At 43.0% G+C, this 19,681-nt stretch overlaps 1 protein-coding gene across 1 annotated transcript; it reads right to left on the reverse strand.

Annotated features, from left to right (window-relative positions):
• Nucleotides 1-489: 489 nt before the first annotated feature.
• asip1 (agouti signaling protein 1) lies at nt 490-13,858 on the reverse strand. The gene is made up of 4 exons (XM_072464441.1): nt 13,804-13,858; nt 2,878-3,049; nt 2,636-2,682; nt 490-711 (listed from the first exon to the last, which is right to left on the reverse strand). The coding sequence occupies exons 2-4, from the start codon at nt 3,047-3,049 to the stop codon at nt 547-549; spliced, it is 384 nt and encodes a 127-aa protein (XP_072320542.1). The 5' UTR covers nt 13,804-13,858; the 3' UTR covers nt 490-546.
• Between the last annotated feature and the right edge of the window lie 5,823 nt (nt 13,859-19,681).

Consider the following 19,681-nt stretch of genomic DNA (forward strand, 5'->3'; position numbering starts at 1 on the left):
AACTTTAAATGTCTGGAATGTAAAACTACTTCAGCCAGTGAAAGTGTATTGACTGATGGTAGAAAAAGGTTCAGTTGGAGTCATCTGGCCTCAGTTTAGAAAAAGCTAGACGTTTCCACTCTCATCCAAGAGTCATTGTCAATAAGCGAATTTAGGCCGGAAACTCCGACAATTGTTTCTACTGCAGGAGGGCTGGACTTACCACAGAATAGAATAAATATTAACCCAATAGTTAGATTTGGCGTGTGTTTTACAGTAAGAGAAATCTGATCATCAAAAGTCAGTTAGTTTGTGGAGTTATTGTTGTATTTGGAAGACAAAGTAAAATTCCTTGTACTTTCAAATACAACAGTCATGTAAACACACACCATTAACCAGATCTAAGTATCCGAACATTCTATAGTTAAATGTATCTGTATTCACTTTTGGCTCTTGAACACAAACTCTACCTTGTGTAAACCCAAACACGTGTCATGTCTGTGAACGTCCTTTGGTTCAGTCAATCCCCATGTCTTTGGTTTGGTCTTGGTCCATCCCTCGGGGGTCTCAGCAGCGGGGATTTCCCATGCGACAGTAGCACACGGTCCTGAACAGGCGACACTGGCAGAAGGCACAGTATGCGCAGCACACAGAGTTGTCGAGCTTGCAGCTGCTCCCCACAGGAACACAGTTAGCAGGTGGAGGAGGGCGCTTACGGATGCCAAACTTATTCTGGGGAAAAGATGGATGGAGGATTAGGATTGTGTCATAACATTATATATTTTTTCAGCAGCTCAAAGAATGAAGGACACAGAGGCGCAGGATATAAACTCCCACCCGCTCCTCCTATTGGTCAGTCTCTGTACAGCTTTGAGTGAGTGACAGCTGGATTCAACCAGAGAGAAGGGATGAATCGTCAGAAGAAGCAAGTGACATTAAATCAATAGAACATGAAGTGTACATAAATTGTGATCAAATCAAAATCATCATCTGGCACTAAGAAAACTTATATATATATATATTTTTAACATATATTGGACACCCTTAGTTTGAAGGAGCCCACCGTCAGCTCCCTCATCAAGAAGGCCCAGCAGAGGATGCACTTCCTGCGGCAGCTGAGGAAAGCCAAGCTGCCAGCAGAGATGATGGTTTAGTTCTACACGGCCATCATTGAGTTCATCCTCACCTCCTCCATCACCGTGTGGTACGCCGGAGCCACAGCCAGGGACAAACAGAGACTACAACGCCTTGTGCACTCTGCTGAGAAGGTGATCGGCTGCAGACTTTCATCTCTGCAGGACCTGTACGTCTCCAGGGCTCTGGGACGTGCAGGTCAGATCACAGCCGACCCTTTTCACCCTGGACACGGTCTATTTGAGCCACTCCCCTCAGGCCGGAGGCCACTCCCCTCAGGCCGGAGGCCACTCCCCTCAGGCAGGAGGCTACGGTCCATCCGGACCAGAACCTCCCGCCACAAGAACAGTTTCTTTCTCATGAACACTTCTTAAACACTGTCACTTCAACCATGATCTAATCACTCACTGCACTGTTCACTTTCTGCTCTACATCTGTAAATTCAACCGAAAATGTTGTGTACATAGTAAGCCTATTTTTATTTTATATTATTTCTTTTATATTTTATCTTATAGAACTATTTTTATTGTTATCCTATAGCAGATTTAAATAAATCAAAAATAGTTTTTACTTATATAGGTTGTTTTCTCATTGTTCATTGTTTAATGTTGCACCGTGTCACCGAAGCAAGTTTCTATGTTTGTGAATTCTGTCAATTGACAATGGCAATAAACCTTTCTGATTCTGATTCTGAGTATTCCATCACCAATCGTGTGGGCCCTACAGGGGACAAAGGGAGTGCTCAGGAGAAGGGGGGGTTAGTACATGGAAAGGCATCCTGTTGATGCTTGATACAACAGCAGCTGCTGTGAGTTAGAGTCAGAATAAATATACATCTCGACAACACATGTATTAAAACACACTCCAACTAATAAATGCCTTTCATAACATTTAAAATGGAGTTGCGTTGCCTTTTGGCCTCTCTGAGCACCTGTGCTCACTTGAGGTCCAGTCGAGTTTGACCTTGTCTGGATCTCGGTGCAAAAGCCACTTTCAGTTCTCTTAATGTCTGATACAAATGAAGCTCTGGTGACTGCAAATAGATATTAGATACTATTTGAGATTATAGATATTTTGTCACTTGCAGATTTACTCACAGTGAGAAGAGAAACAAACACTTATACACTAACACTTAACACTATACCAACGCCGATATATAGTAGAAAAAGCTTCAGTTGTAGTCATCTGGACTCAGTTTGAAAAATTAGACGTTTCGACTCTCATCCAAGAGTCATTGTCAATAACAGAATTTAGATCGAGAACTCCGATATTAATACTGTTCTGTGGTAAGACCCGCCCATTGGGAGGAGCCTTCCTGAAGTAGAAAGAGTTGTTAGTTTCAACAGAAACTCCCCCCTTGTATCTACTTCAGGCTACAACTGAAGCTTTTTCTACTATGGAACACGCCTGGACGAATGAGGGATTACACCGACAACGCCGATATAGAAGGTTGGAATATTTTGGGAGAGAACTGAATACATGAAAGGTTTATGATGAGCTCTATAGTATTTGTTGGTCTTACCTTTTTCTGTTTCTTTGTTCTTTTATTTTTCTTTACTTTTGGTAATTCTGTAAGGAAACATATGAAAACAAATAATTCAGCACAATACACAAGGAAGCAGTACATGCATGACCAGGACTTTAAGATAGTAATAGAAATATGAAAGCATGTTTTTGTATTCTATTAAAGACTCTAACTTCACATGGATCATCACCACTGGAAATGCACTAGAAACTGACCAATGGTGTGAAAGAGTGACTGACCTTCAATAACCACAGGCGGAGCGGGGCCGCCCAGGCTCTGGCTCAGGGCGCTGGATACCTCCACCTTATTGGGGGAGGGGTTGTTCTCCAGGACCATGTGGGCGGCGCTTGGGAAGTACTCAGTGGCAGCGAGGACCAGAACGCTGAGCACCAGGAAAACCTTCATCTTCATCTGAAACAAGGCCGGAGAAAATAACAGAAATGCATAGAGCGTTATTTGAACAACCAACCTTCTGATTAACTGCTCTCGGCCATTGTTGCCCCAAACATCAAACAAAACCAGTGAACCAGGTTGTAGCATCAGGTTTACCAGAACATGCAACAGGGTGCAGCGTTAGCATTAGCAGTTCTAGCAAGGCTAAGACTAGCAGTGCTCAGTGCTTCCCGTACAGCTAGACCGGGAACAAAACAGGGACCAATTTTTGACAGTTCGAAGAGAACGATGACACCAGACTGTAGTGCACTGTGAGCTTCCCGTCTACAATAGTTTTGCTCCCCTCAGCGATCACATGCTCGCTGAATGGACCTGTGACACTCGTGAAGCTACCAGCTGCTAGCATCAGGTGTTTTCCGGGGGCCAGAATGGGTGACATCGAAGGAAACCTTCGGCTTTTAAAGCAGAATAGACAGAGGTTCTACCAAATCGAGGCGGTAACGATGTCCAGCGGAGACAATCAGAAGTGCTCAAATTACAAGTAGGTGTGGTGTGTGAATCAGCAAGGTCCCCTGCCCAAAGGGATCAATGCTGACGTGTACAGCCGCTTTCAGCATTCAACAGCTGGTTATCTACTTGGTGCCCTCAAAACAGTGTAGTCTTTGATGACAATTGGAGTAAGTTTTGGGGAAAGCCCGGGCTCATATGCAGGGATGGAATCCATCCGACTTCAGAGGGTACATCCCTATTAGTTCAGAACTCTCACGCGCTCTGTCAAGTGTTCAGATTCAAGGCAGATAGAGACTGTGCATGTCTCTCGTGCAAATAATGCCAAAAAGTCAAATCTCAGAAAAACTATTTCAGGCGTCAGACCAAGTAACTTACTAAGTCACAAATGATACAAATAAACAAATACATAAGCATATAAAATGTGGACTGCTAAACATTTGGTCACTTTCCTCCAAATTGCTCTCAGTTAATGAATGAATTAGTGATTATAATATAGATCTTCTAGCTCTAACTGAAACTTGGCTTCAACAAGACGACTACGTCAGACTAAATGAGTCCACCCCACCCACCCGTGTTAACTTTCAGACCGCCAGGAGCACAGGCCGAGGTGGTGGTGTGGCAGTAATCTCACACTCAAGCCTACTCATGAGCCCTAAAACTAACAATGCATTTCACTCATTTGAAAGCCTTATGCTGTCAATCACATGTCCAAATATGAAAAACCAAAAAGGAGTTTTGTTCATTGTATCTACCGACCTCCTGGTCCCTATTCAGAGCATTTAACTGAGTTTTCTGAGTGTTAGCCTGAGATAAAGTAGTTATAGCTGGAGACTTTAATAGCCACGTGAACGTGAGTGACAACTCTCTCAGTAATGCCTTCAGCGCCCTGCACAATGTGACAGCAGTGGTTTAACTCAAAATGTAAATAAACTGACTCACAGTCACAAGCACACTCTGGATCTTGTCCTAACGTATGGAATATAGATTAGTGACCTCATTGTCTTCCCTCAAAACCCTATATTGTCAGATCATTTCCTAATCACCTTTCAGTTTATTCTTAAAGTGTATCCAGCCCCACATAATAAAGTTATAATGAAAAGAACAGTATCAAAAAAATCTATCTCAAAGTTCAAAGAAATAATAGAGACAATATTCAGTGACATGTCATGTGATCCTGCTGAGAACAGCTTTAGTCCAGGGCAAGTGATCAATTTGTCGACTTGAATTCTCTGAAGTCTGCACTTGATGTTGCAGCGCCGTTAAAACAGAAGGTCATTAGGCCATAGCGCGCCTCCCCATGGTACAACCAAGAACTGCGTTCACATAAACAAAGAGTTCACACTTCACCTAAAAGCATGAAAAAGCTGCCTACTGTCCTATAAGCAGGCTCTGCCTAAGGCCCAAACCAGATACTATTCAAATGTAATTGAAGTCAACAAAAATAACACTAGATTTGTTTTCAGCACTTGTAATTTTGGGCTTTACGTATTAGTCTTTCAGCTTCATGGACGTGGCTTTTGAGATTGTATAGTACAGTATATCTGGCAGGAGTCACAGACTGATATGTGTAACAGTCTTATACACATTTTCAATCTGGAAAGGCTCTGGAAACAATCAGGAAAAGGCAGAACGTTCAGTCAAATACCTCAAGCAGTGGATAAGTTGATAAATCTTTAAACTTAATTCAATTCATTTTGGAGCCACGTGACGAGTTGAACCGGGAATGGTTAAGTTTGTTCTACAGGCATCTACAGCTTGCACAAAGGTTGGCTTTTGTGGCGATTTTTGTCTGTTTTTAGATCATGACAGATTTAACTGTTTAAAATCGTTCAAAAACAGCTTCATCGTTTTTAGTTTGGTTTGCTCGCCTTGGCTTGCCATTCTATTTGTGCCGCTTTAAGTTGAAGTCTACTGTTTATAGGCAATGCTATTTTTTTCGAGTGGAGCCTATAACTCACTATTTATTACTTGATAGTATTTGCACCCAACAATTCATGTTCCTCACCTTCCGAGTCTAGATTGCACAAGTGGGGCCTTTTTCCCATCATAAATCGTTGACAGAGTGCATGGCTCAGAAGGTATAAATGACGCGGGTCCAGAAACAGCTCGAGCCCTGATCATCCATTTGTAGTCCATGTGTGGCTCTAACTTCAGCCGTGAAAACTCCAAAATGTCTCTCACGTGTGGATATTCCAGGAGCTAAAGTGAAGGAGCGAGAGCCTTGTGCGGCTCACGTCAAGACGCACACACACATGTTGAGACGCACACATGTCAGGGTGCACACACACACACGTCAAGACGCACACACACATGTTGAGACGCACACATGTCAGGGTGTACACACACACACGTCAAGACGCACACACACATGTTGGGACGCACACATGTCAGGGTGCACACACACACACGTCAAGACGCACACACACAGGTTGAGACGCACACATGTCAGGGTGCACACACACACACCTCAAGACGCACACACACATGTTGAGACGCACACACAGGTTGAGACGCACACATGTCAGGGTGCACACACACACACGTCAAGACGCACACACACATGTTGAGACGCACACATGTCAGGGTGCACACACACACACGTCAAGACGCACACACACATGTTGAGACGCACACATGTCAGGGTGCACACACACACACGTCAAGACGCACACACACATGTTGAGACGCACACATGTCAGGGTGCACACACACACACACGTCAAGACGCACACACACATGTTGAGACGCACACATGTCAGGGTGCACACATACACACACGTCAAGACGCACACACACATGTTGAGACGCACACATGTCAGGGTGCACACACACACACGTCAAGACGCACACACACATGTTGAGACGCACACATGTCAGGGTGCACACACACACACGTCAAGACGAACACACACATGTTGAGACGCACACATGTCAGGGTGCACACATACACACACGTCAAGACGCACACACACATGTTGAGACGCACACATGTCAGGGTGCACACACACACACGTCAAGACGCACACACACATGTTGAGACGCACACATGTCAGGGTGCACACATACACACACGTCAAGACGCACACACACATGTTGAGACGCACACATGTCAGGATGCACACACACACACACGTCAAGACGCACACACACATGTTGAGACGCACACATGTCAGGGTGCACACACACACACACACGTCAAGACGCACACACACAGGTTGAGACGCACACATGTCAGGGTGCACACACACACACGTCAAGACGCACACACACATGTTGAGACGCACACACACAGGTTGAGACGCACACATGTCACGGTGCACACATACACACATGTCGAGGAGCACACACACACATGTCGAGGAGCACACACACACACATGTCGAGGAGCACACACACACATCGAGGAGCACATACACATATCGAGGAGCACATACACACAAATGTCGAGGAGCACACACACACATGTCGAGGAGCACACACACACATGTCGAGGAGCACACACACACATCGAGGAGCACATACACATATCGAGGAGCACATACACACAAATGTCGAGGAGCACACACACACATGTCGAGGAGCACACACACACACATCGAGGAGCACACACACACATGTCGAGGAGCACACACACACATCGAGGAGCACACACACATGTCGAGGAGCACACACACACATGTCGAGGAGCACACACACACATGTCGAGGAGCACACACACACATCGAGGAGCACATACACATATCGAGGCGCACACACATGTCGAGGAGCACACACATGTCGAGGAAAACACACATGTCGAGGAGCACACACACACATCGAGGAGCACACATGTCGAGGAGCACACACATGTCGAGGAGCACACACACACACATCGAGGAGCACACATGTCGAGGAGCACACACATGTCGAGGAGCACACACACACGTCGAGGAGCACACACATGTCGAGGAGCACACACATGTCGAGGAGCACACACACACACATCGAGGAGCACACACACACATCGAGGCGCACACACACACGTCGAGGAGCACACACATGTCGAGGAGCACACACATGTCGAGGAGCACACACACACGTCGAGGAGCACACACATGTCGAGGAGCACACACATGTCGAGGAGCACACACACACACATCGAGGAGCACACACACACATCGAGGAGCACACACACACATCGAGGAGCACACACATGTCGAGACGGACACACACACATTGAGGAGCACACACATGTCGAGGAGCACACACACACATCGAGGAGCACACACACACGTCGAGGAGCACACACATGTCGAGGAGCACACACATGTCGAGGAGCACACACACACATCGAGGAGCACACACATGTCGAGACGGACACACACACATTGAGGAGCACACACATGTCGAGGAGCACACACACACATCGAGGAGCACACACATGTCGAGACGGACACACACACATTGAGGAGCCTCCGACGGTCCCTCTTCTGCCTGAAGAGTGGGTCCAGCTCGACTCAGACGGTCCCTCTTCTGCCTGAAGAGTGGGTCCTGTTCGCCTCAGACGGTCCCTCTTCTGCCTGAAGAGTGGGTCCAGCTCGCCTCAGACGGTCCCTCTTCTGCCTGAAGAGTGGGTCCAGCTCCAGTCTCCTCGTGTCCGTCTGTCCGTCTGTGAGAGTCGGATCTCTCCTTCACTGGAACTCCTCCAGGTTTCTACGCTTTTTTCCCAAAGAGGTTTTTTTGTAGTTTTTCCTGGCCGAGAAGGAGAGTCTAAGGACAGAGGACCCTGGGACATCGTCCCTCGCCACCACAGACATTGTCTGACTCCATCGCCACCACAGACATTGTTGATTCATTTCTCCCTGTGGCCCTCAGAGGCAACTGTTGTTGTGATTTTGGGCCTTACAAAAATAAATTGATTTGATTTGATTTGACACACGTATCGAGGAGCACACACATGTCGAGACGGACACACACACATTGAGGCGCACACACGTATCGAGGAGCACACACATGTCGAGACGGACACACATGTCGAGACGGACACACATGTTGAGACGCACACAATGTGTGGGTGATCAAATTCTTTCATGGTACAACAATTTGTCTGAAAGAACAAACTTGCAACAAATATATTTCAGCCTGTTATTATAAGACAATTTGGAAATATAAAATTGACTTTTTGCATAAACCGCTTCAACATAATATGGTATAATTCACTTTCTTTTGCACAGCGGTGGCACATGCAGGTTGTTCATCTTCACACACGTGTTCATGAAAGTGAGACACACATTGTGTGCACTGGCCTGTGGGCCCTGCTGAGTGAGGCCTCAGGCTGGAGTTGCTCTCCTCCCACAGCAGCTCTGCTGAAGGAGAGGCCTGTGTTTGCACTGCACATGGAGCTGAGAGGAGCACATGGTGGAGGATGGAGCAATGTGAGCTGCTGCTGCTGCTGCTGTTGTTGTTGTTGTTGTTGTTGTTGTTGTTGTTTATTGTGACCAAAATGACAATTAGTTAACTCATTTAAAGTAAAAAAATAAACTCCTTAAATTTAGTAAATGCAAGATATATCAATTTCAAATTCACTCTTTATTATTCTGTCTTTTATTGTAAACTAATGTGTATTTAAAGGTGCTCTATGTAACATGCAAAGTCCTTTTTTGTTGTCTGGAACATTAAATTCAAACTAGATTCAGATTGGATGATATAAATGTATTTGTATTTGAATAACAACATAGAAACACTGCAAAACATACTACATTAAATCTGTTCAAATTAAATTGGCAAAAAAAAAAAAAATCTTGATATTTTCTATTAACTTTATTATAATTCACTTGTAGAGATAGCTATATGTTTTCTAAAAATATGAATTTGTTTACCAGATTTGATATATATTTTAATATAGGATCATTTACAAATATTAAAAGTATTTTCACACACAAAATGATAATTTGTGTGAAGAAAAGCACATTTATAAGTCATAAAGTTAAAACTGCTCATATCATCATCAATATTTAAGACACTCTGATTATCCAAACAATAACACACGTGTGTGTGTGTGCGCGCGCGCGCGTGTGTGTGTGTGTGTGTGTGTGCGCGCGCGCGTGCGTGTGTGTGCGCGCGCGCTTGTGTGTGTGTGTGTGTGTGTGTGCGCGCGCGTGTGTGTGTGTGTGGAACGGGGCTATGATGAAAAACATATTTTATAATTTATGTAAATGAGTCTAGTCTTAACGAGACATATGCACACACACAATATCAAAATGGAATATACCGGTAACTAAACTTGGACTTGACAAGGACAAGGCCAAACCAGGACCGAACCAGGACCAAACCAGGACCAAACCAGGACCGAACCAGGACCGAACCAGGACCAAACCAGGACCAAACCAGGACCGAACCAGGACCGAACCAGGACCAAACCAGGACCGAACCAGGACCGAACCAGGACCAAACCAGGACCAAACCAGGACCAAACCAGGACCGAACCAGGACCAAACCAGGACCAAACCAGGACCGAACCAGGACCGAACCAGGACCGAACCAGGACCGAACCAGGACCGAACCAGGACCAAACCAGGACCGAACCAGGACCAAACCAGGACTAAATCAAGACTAAACCAGGACTAAACCAGGACTGAACCAGGACCGAACCAGGACCAAACCAGGACTAAATCAAGACTAAACCAGGACTAAACCCAGACCAAACCAGGACTTAATCAGGTCCAAACCAGGAACAAACCTGGACCAAAAAACAGTGTGAATACAACACCGTGAAGTTATTTTTTTAAATGTAGGGGGCGCTCTACAAAGAGAAACTAATCTAGAAACTAATGAAAATGTGTTCTGAGTGAGTGAGGGACCACCCAGAGTCTAAACTAGAAACAGACGTTAGCGTTATATTTTTATCTAATCTACAGCTTCTCTTCCTTTTTCTGGAGGCGCTTTTCCTTTAGAGAGTGTACAGGTTTGGGACCCAAAACCAACACTAAAGCAGCCCTGAAAACGGGCTAAACCAGTACAGAGCAGGGTCTAAACCAAGTCAAATGAAGATAAAACCAAAGCTAAACAAGGCTTGAACTAGGACTAAACAAGGATTACACCAGGGCTAAAAAATCCAATAGCACAAAACCAGGACTAAAACAGGATGAAAAGTAAGATTTAATTTAATTAAACCTGAACTGAAACTGCACTCAGGGGTTAATAAAAAGTACAGAATTAGCTAAGACTGTGCAAGTAATGTTCAGTGTAATTCACGCTGAATTTGGATAACTATTACAATGAAATGTAGTAATGGCAAAGTGAGGGTCAGTTTGTTCTGACTGACGAAGAGTGGGAAAATATATGTAAATCTCAGTGGTCCCACAAAGTCACATGTTTGGAGGGAATTCTGTTGGAAAAGTGTGACACGTTTTTTATAACCCAATGTCAAAGTGCCCATTACTCACATGGAAATGCAGACTGTTGGAGAAACTGTGGCACCAGGAGGCAAACCACTGTCACGTGTTCTGGGACTGTCCTGTTGTTCACCAGTAAAGTTTTACAGACAATTTATGACATCACCATTCCACTGCATTTCAGAACCGTGTATTTGCACCTCAGAACTCCTGCCATGGACACAATAAGCAGTATACTCTGTGGCATTCTCCTGGCAACAGCGAAAAAGAACCTCACCAAAAAGATGGATGATACAAATTGGACCGACAATCATTGACTGGACATGCGGAAGATGGGGAAAAAAAATCACAATTGGACTCAATTTGAAAATGGACAAAATTTCCGACACTTTGCAAAGTGGGACTCAAATCCAGGTCAATCAATTTCTCAAATTTCATTTTCTGTATATTTTGTTTGCTGAATGCGAGGTTCTTGCACTTAAAACTTTTAGTCAGAATGTCACTTGAAATGTGCTAAAATGTAATATACCAATGGGAAAGTATTTTTTACTTTTCAGTCCTTCAAAAATTGAGTTGAAAGTACATATTACTGCTCTTAAATAGTGAGGTAAAAGTTAAAAATATTCACTGTAAAATGTACTTAAATAATAAAATGTACTAGCTAAAAACTGTACTCACCCTATTTTACGCACTATAAGGCGCACTTAAAAGCCTTTCATTTTCTCAAAAAACAACAGTGCATTTTATAATCCAGTGCGCCTTGTATATGGATGAATTCTGGTTGTGCTTACTGACCTTGAAGCGATTTTGTTTGGTACACGTTTTATTTTGCTTATTGCGCCTTATAGTTCAGTGCGCCTTAAACAGTCCTTCCAGCGCTGAGTTGATTTATAACTATAACTGTTATAATTAATTCTACATTCCCTCCTTAAGCATCAAACATTGAGAATATTTAATTTTCTTGTTTCAACAAACTCAAAACTAACAAGATTGAATGGCAAACATCTTCCACGCACTGCACTGACATGAGCTTTAGCCTTGTTGTGCCCTTGCCATGTTCAATAGGGTAACTTTTTAATTTTATTATATAGTTGGAGAAACAAAAATAATGTGGTCAAAAACGGCCAGGTCAATAGGTAAACAAATGTGAATAAAAGTCGTGTTGAGAGTGGGAAAAACTGTAATGCTGAAAAAGACACTCCCAAAGACGCTGGGTCCTGAGAAAGATAGAGATCTGCTTAACAGTCAGAGCTTCCAATATTAGCTTTGTGGCGCGAGACGTTTCAGTCCACAAGCGTCACATGCGCAAAAAAGAAACATGCTTGCCAGGTCCTGAGCTTGGATACCAAATAATTACACAAACTTTCTACATGTGACGTTTGAGCACTAAAGCCAACATTTGAGCAATAAAATGTGATGCAAATTTTAAAACTGTGTCTTAAAGTTGAATCTGAGTAAGAACACAACATATAATACTAAATAATAAAACATTTAAAAATCTTAAATTTTTAGCACCACATGTGACGTTTCAGGCCACAACCCAAAACATCAGCTAATTTGTGTGTTCTAACAAGTGACATTATGTATTTATGTTATTTAAAAGTAATAAGAAATGACAGAAAAAGTACAAATTACATTTTCAAACAACACAATCCTATTTATACACACTCTGTTGGCTTTATAGACTTACATTTTTTAGCAGGCCTATTTTATTATGTAATTGGTGTTTAGAGTAAAAATTCTTAAAAACGTTTGTCTTGTTCCTAATATTACTTAGTATCTATAGTTTGCTGAACTTTGTACAGTATAAAACAAACTATAGAGTAATTGAAATTGTATGTTAAAATATTGTGTGTATAAGTGTGATAAATGATGTATATACCATACTTGATTATATATGATAATAATACAACAGTAGCAAATTGTGTTCTCGCAAACATGGTGAGAATAATGTTTCATCAAATATTATTCTTTGTCATTTCCATGAAATGTATTCAAATCAGCTGTTCCGTGTCAAAGCGGTCACCACGTTTTATCTTTTTTATAAATGTGTGGTCTGCAGATGTCCACATTTGGGACCTCTTACTTCTGTTTGCCCCATAGATACGGTACGTTTAATGGCAAACTGTGGTACATTCCAGGCAAAGCAATAACATCTCCATGGAGACAAGCTACAGCAAACGAAGGGGTCAAGAATCAAAATGGTCCAAGAGTGGTTGGCACTTTGTATCAGCAATCGTTCTGTAGCTGTTTAAACTAAATGGACACTTTTATTATATTGTGTTCATTGTCTATTGGACAAATTCTACACTGGCTTAAACAAACAAACATTGGATCACATTTTAACATCTAGAATTGTGCAGCTAAAATGTTAGTCCAGCTGTTTGTCCTCATATCATACTCACATATAAATGAATGCTGTAAATATGGATTTCAGCTTTTGAATATGAAATGATATTTTTTTGTAAATTTACAGTGGCACAATATGATTGATAATAATGAATAATGATAATATAGTGTGTGTGTGTGTGTGTGTGCGTGCGTGTGCGTGTGCGTGCGCGTGTGTGTGTGTGTTTGTTTGCATGTGTGAATTACTAGATTACATGTAAAAAGTAAACTTTTTATTTAATTTCTAGGCAACATGTTTTGCCAAGGGTTTTGCTTTAATAAAAAAGTAAAAAAAGTAGTAAAAAAGTAAAAATCTGAAAATATCCTCTTTTGACACAAAAATGTAAGATAATAATGGTTGAATCTACAATTCCCATCTCCCATCATGTATTGCAGTTGCCCTGTTTGTCCCTTCAAATCTATTCTGGTCAAATGGTGCATTATTAAGTATACAGTAATACGTAGTAACACATGTCTGCTGTCTGTAGTGGAGTCTTTTACCTGTGCTGCTGTGGCCGTTTCCTCCGTGTCTGTCTCTGCTCCGCTGCCTCCTCTCTCCTCTGGACCTCAAAGTGCTCATATTAAAGCGCTCCGGGGGCGGGGTTAATCATGAGACAGAGGCTGGGCCAAATATTTTCTGAAAGATGCCACCAAACTAAAATCAGAAAGAGTGTTCTGATCATTTTAACAATATCATTGTTATCTTTAAAATAATGGAGTTAATTTGATTAAAAAAAGTAACATTTTGAGGAACACAAATATTTGACTTTTGACTGTTGAAGGGGGTTAATCCATCTATTATTTAGTTTTTACAATTGCTTTAGTAAATGTTAAGTCCATAGGCATATTGTCTGGCTCTGGTCCGCCAGACGGGGTCGCCATGGAGATATTTGGCATGTTTAGGCTCAATGACAACCTGCGTTTACATAATCTGATCATGGCCCCCAGGTCAGGGGCATGTGACCCAAAACATGTTTTCTTAATAAATGAAATGTAATTAGTACCTGCCTCATTTAATCATGAGGTCGATATCAGCAATTTACAAAAAGACCTTTAGTAATTCCCATAATTTCAATAAGTAATTAACTTATCACTGTGAGTCGTGTTTAATGCATAGATCTATAAATGACTTGGATAAGACACTCTGTCCTCGAGCGGGTTTGATTAGTGGCCAGTCCGCAGTACTGCACTTCCTGGCCCAGAAAGAAGCCAATGTATTTTTTATTTACTCGTTGTTGGCTGACAAGGACCTACAGCTGTCTCAATGGTCGTATTTTGAAGGGAAACTTCTCTGTTCGAACAGCATGAACTTACTATTTTTTAAAGACTTAAAGTGCCTAAGAAGGCTTTATAAGATTATGCCCAGCCTTGTTCTTAGCCGGCGCTAACTCCGCTCTAGCCGCCAACGCACTGATTAGTCAGGACTGATCATATCTGTTTTTACACAGTAAAAAAAGTATTTTTTGGCGTCATGCGCCACTGACCCAGGCCACTGAAACTAATACGATCCCGTCTTTGATTAATTTTCCAGATCGTCATATAGTTTCATGGGCTAAAGCTAGAGTGAGCGGGAAACTAGTTCTGTCATCGGCTTTATTCTGCATTTATTTCACTTCTCTGCAAAGCCTCTATATTGCATTTTGTAATGTATGAAATGCATTGGCTTTGGATAGTGTTAGATGCGTTGGAAATATATTTTTTATCTTGACGCAATAAATAGGGTTATTGCAATAGGGTTACCAATGTGCGCTAGCTTTGTTATGCTAAACCAGATGGTTTAAGTTAAGTTGGCTGAAGTTAGCATCAGTGGAAATATAGCTGTTTATCACACGATCAAGTCGGTGTTTGGTAACTATATATTTTTAGGGGGGGAATTCTATTTTTTGTCTGCTTGTATATATATATTTTTTATGTCTGTCTTATTTTCACTTTTCTTGTTCAATCATATCACTTTGATGCTTAGCTCCACATTAGCCAACGCAAGAGAGCACTTTAAAACGCTAACCACAACCTCAAACAGGAAGATGTCATTTCATTTCAATCAATCAATCAATCAATCAATCAACCTTTATTTATAGAGCCCTTCACAACACTCAAAGTGGCCAAAGTGCTTCACAATAAGAATCAAGGTAATACAAAACATAGAAACATTTGCCTTTTACTGTTCACTGATCTGCTCCGAAATGGACCAATGGAAACATGGCGTATGGAGTAAACTGTTGCACCTCACTCACTTGATCAGACACTTCAGAATCAGAATCAAAAAAGGTTTATTGTCATTCTTAATGAATTGAATGAATTAAAAAAACATATTCAGTGCAACGTATAAACAGTGAACAATGATAAAACAACCTCTATCAAATTAACAAGAAAAACAATTTAAATCTGCTATGGGATGAAAATAGAATAAAAATAGGCTTCCCATGTGCACAAAAAAGACACTTGATCACCTCTATAGTATCACATTGTGTTTCAATAGTCTGCCTACACATTTTGTTCCTCCGTCACACATAAATCAAAATTTGAACTAGTAAATTCATATTATTTTTTGCCCCCAAATCAGAGAGACATGTGATTGTGAGCAAGTGCGTATCCACAGCGACGGCGTCAACAACAATGTGTGCTGCGGCTCTAGGTTTACAGCCGGATCCAGATTGGATCAAGTCAGTGTGGACATGTTGGTGAGGCATGTGATGGACAAGCTGATAAGAGCGACCACAGCGCACAGAGACGCCCAGGGTGACGCGGTGTGACAGTCAAGTGACAGCACAGCAGCACTACATTAGACAGGCACAATAAGAGAAACACATAAATAAATAATGAATATATAAAAGCATGTGAACACTAAATAAGAGTGCAGTTAAATGCAAAAAAAGAGCTGAATTATTTTTTTCTGGATTAAATCAAATCTCCCTTTATTGTTGTAAAGAGAATTTGAACAAATGTAATGCTTTTACTTTGGGATCTCATGTTTTAGAACTTAAAATAATGCCTATGTATAGAACATACTAAAAACTCCTGGCCCCAAAAACATCCTGGCAAACCCAACCCGCACCCAGCTCATTTCCTGGTGTGGGCCTAAACTGAATATTAAAGCTTTTACATTCAGAATAAGCACACTCTGACTGGGCTCAACGTGGTTACATACAGTATGTTAGTGTTACCGGTACCAGAAGCATTTGCCCCGTGTTGACCCACAATAACCTTCTACCTCATTACTTTCTTCCACTCTTTCTGGACTCTCGTTCTACTCCACTCTTGTCCGCGGAGTGGAGTAGAACGAGAGGAGAGGAGCAGGGAGAAACTTCAGCGAACTTTGGGAGCCGGGAATCCACTACGCCACAGCCGTGCAAACACAGCCTGGCATGTGTGCTGCTGCTTTTACCACTCAACCACCAGACAGCACATATGTGCTGTCTGGTGGTTGAGTGTATATACACTTTATTCCAAATTAATATGCAAATTACATTTTCTCTGATTTTACTAAATCATTAATATTCATGACAGTCATCATAATTTATAACAATTCAAGTTATTGAACAAAACTACCATAACAGTATTTTTTCAAAAATAAAATGCACTGTTCCAAAGGCTTATGCACAGCAGAGTTTCAAACCATGTTATTGTTGTAAAGAACTGAAAATGGCCATTTGTTAAATTAGAAGCATTCCAATCAAAACTTCTGAACAGGTCAAGTTACATTTTAACATGGGACCCCTTATTTGAGAGGAGCTTCACAATTCTTGCATCCTTTGAACTTCTGAGTTTGTGGAGAGTTTTTGCTTGAATTTCTTTGCAGGATTTCAGAATATCCTCCCAGAGCTGCTGTTTGGATGTGAACTGCCTCCCGTCCTCATAGAACTTTCACTTGTGGATGCTCCTAAGGGTCTCAATGGGGCTGAGGTCAGGGGAGGATGGGGCGAGTGTGAGGGGCACAGAGGCATGTGTGAGGGGCACAGAGGCATGTGTGAGGGGCACAGAGGCATGTGTGAGGGGCACAGAGGCAGACGTGTGTGAGGGGCACAGAGGCAGACGTGTGTGAGGGGCACAGAGGCATGTGTGAGGGGCACAGAGGCATGTGTGGGGGGCACAGAGGCAGACGTGTGTGAGGGGCACAGAGGCAGACGTGTGTGAGGGGCACAGAGGCATGTGTGAGGGGCACAGAGGCATGTGTGAGGGGCACAGAGGCATGTGTGAGGGGCACAGAGGCAGACGAGTGTTAGGGGCACAGAGACACACATGTATGAGGGGCACAGAGGCAGACGAGTGTGAGGGGCACAGAGGCAGACGAGTGTGAGGGGCACAGAGGCATGTGTGAGGGGCACAGAGGCAGACGAGTGTTAGGAGCACAGAGGCAGACGAGTGTTAGGGGCACAGAGACAGACATGTGTGAGGGGCACAGAGACAGACATGTGTGAGGGGCACAGATGCAGACGTGTGTGAGGGGCACAGATGCAGACGTGTGTGAGGGGCACAGAGACAGACATGTGTGAGGGGCACAGAGACAGACATGTGTGAGGGGCACAGAGGCAGACGTGTGTGAGGGGCACAGAGGCAGACATGTGTGAGGGGCACAGAGGCAGACGAGTGTGAGGGGCACAGAGGCAGACGAGTGTTAGGAGCACAGAGGCAGACGAGTGTGAGGGGCACAGAGGCAGACGAGTGTGAGGGGCACAGAGGCAGACATGTGTGAGGGGCACAGAGGCAGACGAGTGTGAGGGGCACAGAGGCAGACGAGTGTTAGGAGCACAGAGACAGATGAGTGTGAGGGGCACAGAGGCAGACATGTGTGAGGGGGACAGAGACAGACGTGTGTGAGGGGCACAGATGCAGACGAGTGTGAGGGGCACAGAGGCAGACGAGTGTGAGGGGCACAGAGGCAGACATGTGTGAGGGGCACAGAGGCATGTGTGAGGGGCACAGAGGCAGACATGTGTGAGGGGCACAGAGGCAGACGAGTGTGAGGGGCACAGAGGCAGACATGTGTGAGGGGCACAGAGGCATGTGTGAGGGGCACAGAGGCATGTGTGAGGGGCACAGAGGCAGACATGTGTGAGGGGCACAGAGGCAGACATGTGTGAGGGGCACAGAGGCATGTGTGAGGGGCACAGAGGCAGACATGTGTGAGGGGCACAGAGGCATGTGTGAGGGGCACAGAGGCAGACATGTGTGAGGGGCACAGAGGCATGTGTGAGGGGCACAGAGGCAGACATGTGTGAGGGGCACAGAGGGAGACATGTGTGAGGGGCACAGAGGGAGGCCGGCCCACTCCTCCACTCGTATTTAGAGATTAACCCTTTGTTGAGGTTTCTCCTTGAGAAGCTCGAACCCTTTGAAGAGATTGTTATAAATCTCTTCTTGAGCATTTTTTTCAGGACGTGTTTTTTTTGTCGCAGGCTTTGTTCTAATGAGAGATCGAAAAGTCCAGAGTGATTTAACAGAGTTCGCTCTGTGTTTCTTCTGAATAACTTCATTTTCATAATTTACGTTTCACCGGTGGAAGCACTTATGCACGCGACGGCTGCGGCCAAATGATTTATTCTTCAAGTGTTCACACACAATGAGTAACAGTTCCACGTCACACACGGACAGCTGAGCTCGTAGTTCCTCTTGAGCATTAAAGAGACAGATCCAGAGAAAACAGCTTCCTTAAAGGTGAACCAGGCTGTTATTTTATATTGTTTAACAGTTATTTAATCAGGAGAGTCCCATTCAGATGAAATACCTTTATTGAGTTATTGATGAAGTCTCCAGTATATTTCTGAAGGCTGCACTTGGCTTTGGATATGAGGCTTCGTCACTGAAATTCAGGAAACTCTTTAAGATTATTCTAAAATGAATTATTCTTACTTGCTCCAGCCAATCGGGCAGACGATATTGTTGACCCCCAGATGAGTCATCATGGTGGTCCTCCTGTTCTCTCACACACCTGCTCCATGTGGCCTTTTGATGCCTCAGTGCTTTTTTTTTTATCTATTTATCTTGTATTGAGTTGTGTGTGTGTTTGTGGGGTGTTTTTGGAGGAGATATTATTGCTGTTATGTTTGGTGTATGTTTTTTGTTGTTTGTTAATCAATTTAGAAAAATATATAATAATAATCAGTCATTTCACAAATATTTATACATTCTTACAAATTTGAACATTCAAGGGGATTAATATCTATACTACATGTAGTTTAGATATCTATTGTTTGGATGCATTTAATAAGCTTGACTGTCAAGCTTATTAAATGCATTAATAAGCTAATCATTTTACTAAATATATTAAAAGTAAGTGGGAAAAAGCGGATCCTTTTTCTCAGATACATCGGAATGTAAGACCACATAATCACATGTTTGGAGAGAATTCTGTCCGAAAAATATATTGCAGTATTTCAAA

Source organism: Eucyclogobius newberryi, unplaced genomic scaffold (assembly GCF_026437365.1).
Source record: "Eucyclogobius newberryi isolate DKJ021-1_F unplaced genomic scaffold, fEucNew1.0.hap1 SCAF_483, whole genome shotgun sequence".
In the NCBI taxonomy this organism is placed as follows: domain Eukaryota; kingdom Metazoa; phylum Chordata; class Actinopteri; order Gobiiformes; family Gobiidae; genus Eucyclogobius; species Eucyclogobius newberryi.

Excerpts from the sequence above, each read along its gene's own strand:
- asip1 (XM_072464441.1), bottom strand. The coding sequence starts at position 3,049 with ATGAAGATGAAGGTTTTCCTGGTGCTCAGCGTTCTGGTCCTCGCTGCC. Across the intron at positions 2,683-2,877 it reads TCCGCCTGTGGTTATTGAAG|AATTACCAAAAGTAAAGAAA; the intron begins GTCAGTCACTCT and ends GTTTCCTTACAG. Across the intron at positions 712-2,635 it reads GAACAAAGAAACAGAAAAAG|AATAAGTTTGGCATCCGTAA; the intron begins GTAAGACCAACA and ends TCTTTTCCCCAG.